The 6000-nt window shown below is 32.4% G+C and overlaps 1 protein-coding gene across 2 annotated transcripts in view; it reads left to right on the forward strand.

The window, feature by feature from the left end:
* The window catches only part of LOC119606673 (ADP-ribosylation factor-like protein 4A), a 95902-nt gene extending 90658 nt beyond the window's left edge, over positions 1-5244 (forward strand). For both annotated transcript variants that reach the window (XM_037960229.1, XM_037960228.1), the window contains exon 4: positions 4313-5244. In XM_037960229.1, the coding sequence (XP_037816157.1) occupies positions 4313-5098 (786 nt within the window). In that variant the 3' untranslated portion in view covers positions 5099-5244. The remainder of the gene's footprint in view (positions 1-4312) is intronic.
* The last annotated feature ends 756 nt before the right edge of the window (positions 5245-6000 follow it).

Consider the following 6000-nt stretch of genomic DNA (forward strand, 5'->3'; position numbering starts at 1 on the left):
TGTCTAGTCTATAGTCTAGTCTATAGTCTAGTCTATAGTCTAGTCTATAGTCTAGTCTATAGTATAGTCTATAGTCTAGTCTATAGTCTAGTCTATAGTATAGTCTAGTTAGTCTATAGTCTAGTCTATAGTCTAGTCTATAGTCTAGTCTATAGTCTAGTCTATAGTCTAGTCTATAGTCTAGTCTATAGGTCTAGGTCTATAGTCTAGTCTATAGTCTAGTCTTAGTCTAGTCTATAGTCTAGTCTATAGTCTCGTCTATAGTCTAGTCTATAGTCTAGTCTATAGTCTAGTCTATAGTCTAGTCTATAGTCTAGTCTATAGTCTAGTCTATAGTCTAGTCTATAGTCTAGTTCTATAGTCTAGTCTATAGTCTAGTCTATAGTCTAGTCTATAGTCTAGTCTATCGTCTAGTCTATAGTCTAGTCTATTAGTCTAGTACTATAGTCTAGTCTAGTCTATAGTCTAGTCTATAGTCTAGTCTATAGTCTAGTCTATAGTCTAGTCTATAGTCTAGTCTATAGTCTAGTCTATAGTCTAGTCTATAGTCTAGTCTATAGTCTAGTCTATAGTCTAGTCTATAGTCTAGTCTATAGTCTAGTCTATAGTCTAGTCTATAGTCTAGTCTATAGTCTAGTCTATAGTCTAGTCTATAGTCTAGTCTATAGTCTAGTCTATAGTCTAGTCTATAGTCTAGTCTATAGTCTAGTCTATAGTCTAGTCTATAGTCTAGTCTATAGTCTAGTCTATAGTCTAGTCTATAGTCTAGTCTATAGTCTAGTCTATAGTCTAGTCTATAGTCTAGTCTATAGTCTAGTCTATAGTCTAGTCTATAGTCTAGTCTATAGTCTAGTCTATAGTCTAGTCTATAGTCTAGTCTATAGTCTAGTCTATAGTCTAGTCTATAGTCTAGTCTATAGTCTAGTCTATAGTCTAGTCTATAGTCTAGTCTATAGTCTAGTCTATAGTCTAGTCTATAGTCTAGTCTATAGTCTAGTCTATAGTCTAGTCTATAGTCTAGTCTATAGTAGTCTATAGTCTAGTCTATAGTCTAGTCTATAGTCTAGTCTATAGTCTAGTCTATAGTCTAGTCTATAGTCTAGTCTATAGTCTAGTCTATAGTCTAGTCTAGTCTAGTCTATAGTCTCTAGTCTATAGTCTAGTCTATAGTCTAGTCTATTCTAGTCTATAGTTCTAGTCATAGTCTAGTCTATAGTCTAGTCTATAGTCTAGTCTAGTCTAGTCTATAGTCTAGTCTATAGTCTAGTCTATAGTCTAGTTATAGTATAGTCTATAGTCTAGTCTAGTCTAGTCTATAGTCTAGTCTATAGTCTAGTCTATAGTCTAGTCTATAGTCTAGTCTATAGTCTAGTCTATAGTCTAGTCTATAGTGTAGTCTATAGTCTAGTCTATAGTCTAGTGTATAGTATAGTCTATAGTCTAGTCTATAGTCTAGTCTATAGTCTAGTCTATAGTCTAGTCTATAGTCTAGTCTATAGTCTAGTCTATAGTCTAGTCTATAGTCTAGTCTATAGTCTAGTCTATAGTCTAGTCTATAGTGTAGTCTATAGTCTAGTCTATAGTCTAGTCTATAGTCTAGTCTATAGTCTAGTCTATAGTCTAGTCTATAGTCTAGTCTATAGTCTAGTCTATAGTCTAGTCTATAGTCTAGTCTATAGTCTAGTCTATAGTCTAGTCTATAGTCTAGTCTATAGTCTAGTCTATAGTCTAGTCTATAGTCTAGTCTATAGTCTAGTCTATAGTCTAGTCTATAGTCTAGTTTATAGTCTAGTCTATATTCTAGTCTATAGTCTAGTCTATAGTATAGTCTATAGTATAGTCTATAGTCTAGTCTATAGTCTAGTCTATAGTCTAGTCTATAGTCTAGTCTATAGTCTAGTCTATAGTCTAGTCTGTAGTCTAGTCTATAGTCTAGTCTATAGTCTATTCTATAGTCTAGTCTATAGTCTAGTCTGTAGTCTAGTCTATAGTCTAGTCTATAGTCTAGTCTATAGTCTAGTCTATAGTCTAGTCTATAGTCTAGTCTATAGTCTAGTCTATAGTCTAGTCTATAGTCTAGTCTATAGTCTAGTCTATAGTCTAGTCTATAGTCTAGTCTATAGTCTAGTCTATAGTCTAGTCTATAGTTTTGTCTATAGTTTAGTCTATAGTCTAGTCTATAGTCTAGTCTATAGTCTAGTCTATAGTCTTGTCTATAGTCTAGTCTATAGTCTAGTCTATAGTCTAGTCTATAGTCTAGTCTATAGTCTAGTCTATAGTCTAGTCTATAGTCTAATCTATAGTCTAGTCTATAGTTTAGTCTATAGTCCAGTCTATAGTCTAGTCTAAAGGCTAGTCTATAGTCTAGTCTATAGTCTAGTCTATAGTCTATTCTATAGTCTAGTCTATAGTCTAGTCTATAGTCTAGTCTATAGTCTAGTCTATAGTGTAGTCTATGGTCTAGTCTATGGTCTGGGTACACTCTACTTTCCAATAATTGCTCAAGTGCTTCTCTTCCGGAGCTAAATCGTGAACACATGTTCTGCATTCTCCTCTATTTCGACACATCTAGGACAAAGCGGTGAAGTGTCGAGTGCAAATCTATACAGATATGATCTAAAACAACCATGACCACTTACAAATTGCGTAAGGTAGAAGTTTATATACCCATGCTTTCTATTACACCATACATTAACATTGGGGATCAGTGTATAAGTCCATCTTTATTTAGTTTTTGGTGAGACAACATCACATTTTTTGCCGCAAGGTAAATGAAATATGGATTATGGAAATATGGAAATTTCGCACAGTACCAAATTTTACTTGAAATATACCAAGAAAAATATCCAGTTTTTTAATAAAACATTTTTTCATTAATAAAAAAATAAATAATTGCTTTTTACAGCAAAAATTACATCTATAATAATGGTAAAAATTGTATGCGTAACAGTATAGACACATAGCGCATACAATTTTTTCATACATTTTTTTTATCACCATGCGGTAAAAAAATGATGTTGCCGTAGCAAAATCTAAATAAAAATGAAATTTATGCTTCTTCTTCCTCAATGATTGCTGGAATAAATTACTAACACATAAACAAGTTTAGACCAGATTTTGACGTGTTGCCATCCCCAGCAGTTCGGTCGGACAGTCCCGAACTCCCTATTTAACCTACCACATAGGGTTACACCAAGCCACCAACTGTCCAGGTGACTAGCTATTTTAACATGTGCTTGTCCTACGAGGAAGTCAATCGTCACCCCGTAGGTTACGAAGTGCTTTTTAAGTGTCCCCTCTCTCGCTTACAAAGGGGACACTAAAGTGACGATTATCTTCACCCTCGTTTACAAAGTACATCCGTGACGAAAGACGAATTAGAGCCAACCAGATGGTTAGAAGTTAGTGGAAATCACGGTCTTTTTCGGATGCATTGACTCTTTGTCGAACTGCAGGGTCACCCTTAAATGCATGAATAGGACACACATACACACAAACTATCTTCACAAATCATAGCAAACAACAACATATCCCACTTTCAAGTGATCAGCCAAAAACATAAACAAAAACAAAACAAGACTGGTAAAGGTTATACTAAACCATTTAAGTAAAAATCATTTTATAACTGTTATTCTGAGTGATTTACTTTAAAAAACAAAAATAAATCACAATTCAAACACTTTGGTTATGTGGCCGAGTTATTTTCAGTCTCTGCTTTATAGTTTATTTCATATTCTTTGCATAATACAGCGATTGGTTTCATTTGTTTATATGTATATTTCTTAACAAATTTAAGTTTTTTTGTTTAAACAAAGCTAAATATTTCATATGATTTCAATACATAATTTTGAAATTCGTTATAAAAGGGGAAAATTTTATGAAATTTTTATTGAGGGACTGAAAAAGTAGTTCGTTTTATGAAAATAGTTACCAAATATAGAGACTGAAAAAGTTGTTCGTAATAACCGAGTATTCGTTATAACCGACTTCGTTATAAGCGAGTTTGACTATATTGACTATATTTTATAAACATTTTTGATATTCCCCAATCTTTAATTGTTCCCAAGGTGTAGTGTATAAAAATGCGTTTAAAGAAATTTTATGTATGGTTTAAATTGTGCGTCTTTAAAAATTCTGTGGTTTAAATAATTTATTTCTGGTATTCCGAACTATATAATTTTGAAATTAAAAAAATAACAATCGTTTAAAATTAAGAGAGCAAACTATATCCTTATAATTAAAAACTGAATAAGTTAGTTGTTAATGCAAGTCATATACAAAAACTATATAATATTTTATATTGTGTTTTCAGGGGGTTCCAGTCCTAATATTGGCTAATAAACAAGACTTACCTGGTGCTCGCGAACCTAAAGAACTGGAAAAGCTGCTAGGGTTACATGAACTGCTGACACCAAATTCTATCAATATAAGTACGGTTCTAAAATCGTGTTCCTCTTCCACTGGCAATATTGTAGCTACTACAAAAGCCACAGAAAATGAAAACGTAGAAGACGGCGGTTATGGGGAAATTGGTGTTGGGAATACATCTTCTTCAGTTATCAGTTCAAAACTGTCTTCATCGTCACCATCCAATCAACAAAGCACCCGCGTAATTAATGATATGCAAAATAAAGCGCCCTCATTAAAAAATTATTCATCGACTTCACTGCTAGACTCCTATCATTATCAACAACAACAGCAGCTTAAATCAAACCAACAACACACTTCTCAAAAATCGCTAGTAACGCACGAATTGCAGACAAATTTAGTAACTCACCAGTCTTCTCCATCCTCACTAGTATGTACTCCAACCTCATCCAGTATACCCAGCAGCTGTAACATTACCAATAATACTAGCCATCACAATGACAATATTTCTAAATTGACTTCATCTGCCACATCATCAAATATAAATAATTCTACAATATTACAAAAGTCATGCAGTAATACAAGCAACATTTCAACCCAATACAAGGGTTGGTATATACAACCTGCATGTGCTATTACTGGCGAAGGATTACAAGAAGGACTTGAAGCTTTATATGACATGATTCTAAAACGACGTAAAATTCAAAAGATCCACAAAAAGAGACGGTAATATTTATCAAAACTGGACATATTGTAAATCATGTTAAATATTAAAAAAAAAAAAAAAAATTATCAAATGTAATGAGAACAATTTGTACTGGATAACGCTTTGAACTTGATATTGTGATTTTTAATGAAATACGTTTGCAACTAATAGTTTATTTATGTATTTGTAATTTCTACGTAACCAATTTAAAGATGGAATGGTAAAATTATTTAAAAGTTATGCTAAATGATATGGTGTTTATATCTGAAATTAGTATCAATGTCCTATGTGTGATTTATTACACATAACATTTTCTTTAACAGTATGCTCAAGAAATAACAGCCGTAAAACTTATGGGCATTACAGGAGTAAATGACTCTGTTCAAGTATATATTTTTAAATCAAGTTATTACCTATAATGATATAAAATGTTCGTACATATACCAGAATTTAATTCCGATCGAAAGTGGATTCCATAATTTGTTTTTTAAATATACACAATGTTGACAAATTCAAAATGAAGTGAAATGTAGGAATGATTTAAAATCGGTTGTTTTATATAAAAGAAAAAGTGCAATTTTGAGTAAAATGGTTTGGATGTTTTAAAACACTGCACTTTATTTAACACAGATTTTAATTATTATTTATTTGGTGCATAATTAAAAAATGCGGAATTTACATCGAATGGTGCTTCTTTTTCACATGGTTTGTAAATTTAATAGCACATAAGGCATTTTGGAGCATAAATATCGTGACATTTATTCTCACTGATTTGGTTCTAAATAAATTTAATTTGCGGCAAGCGTCTTAAACGCCATAAATAGAAGTTTTTTTATATCGAATAATTTCACATATGAAACGCCAGTAATTGTATGTGAAGCCCGGCCGCTGAAGCAATGCAAAATTCGAATGACCATGGAGGCAAG

The sequence above is a fragment of the Lucilia sericata genome, unplaced genomic scaffold (assembly GCF_015586225.1).
Source record: "Lucilia sericata isolate MDLA Ls3-8-SP2 unplaced genomic scaffold, ASM1558622v1 Contig000611F_arrow, whole genome shotgun sequence".
NCBI classification, from domain to species: Eukaryota; Metazoa; Arthropoda; class Insecta; order Diptera; family Calliphoridae; genus Lucilia; species Lucilia sericata.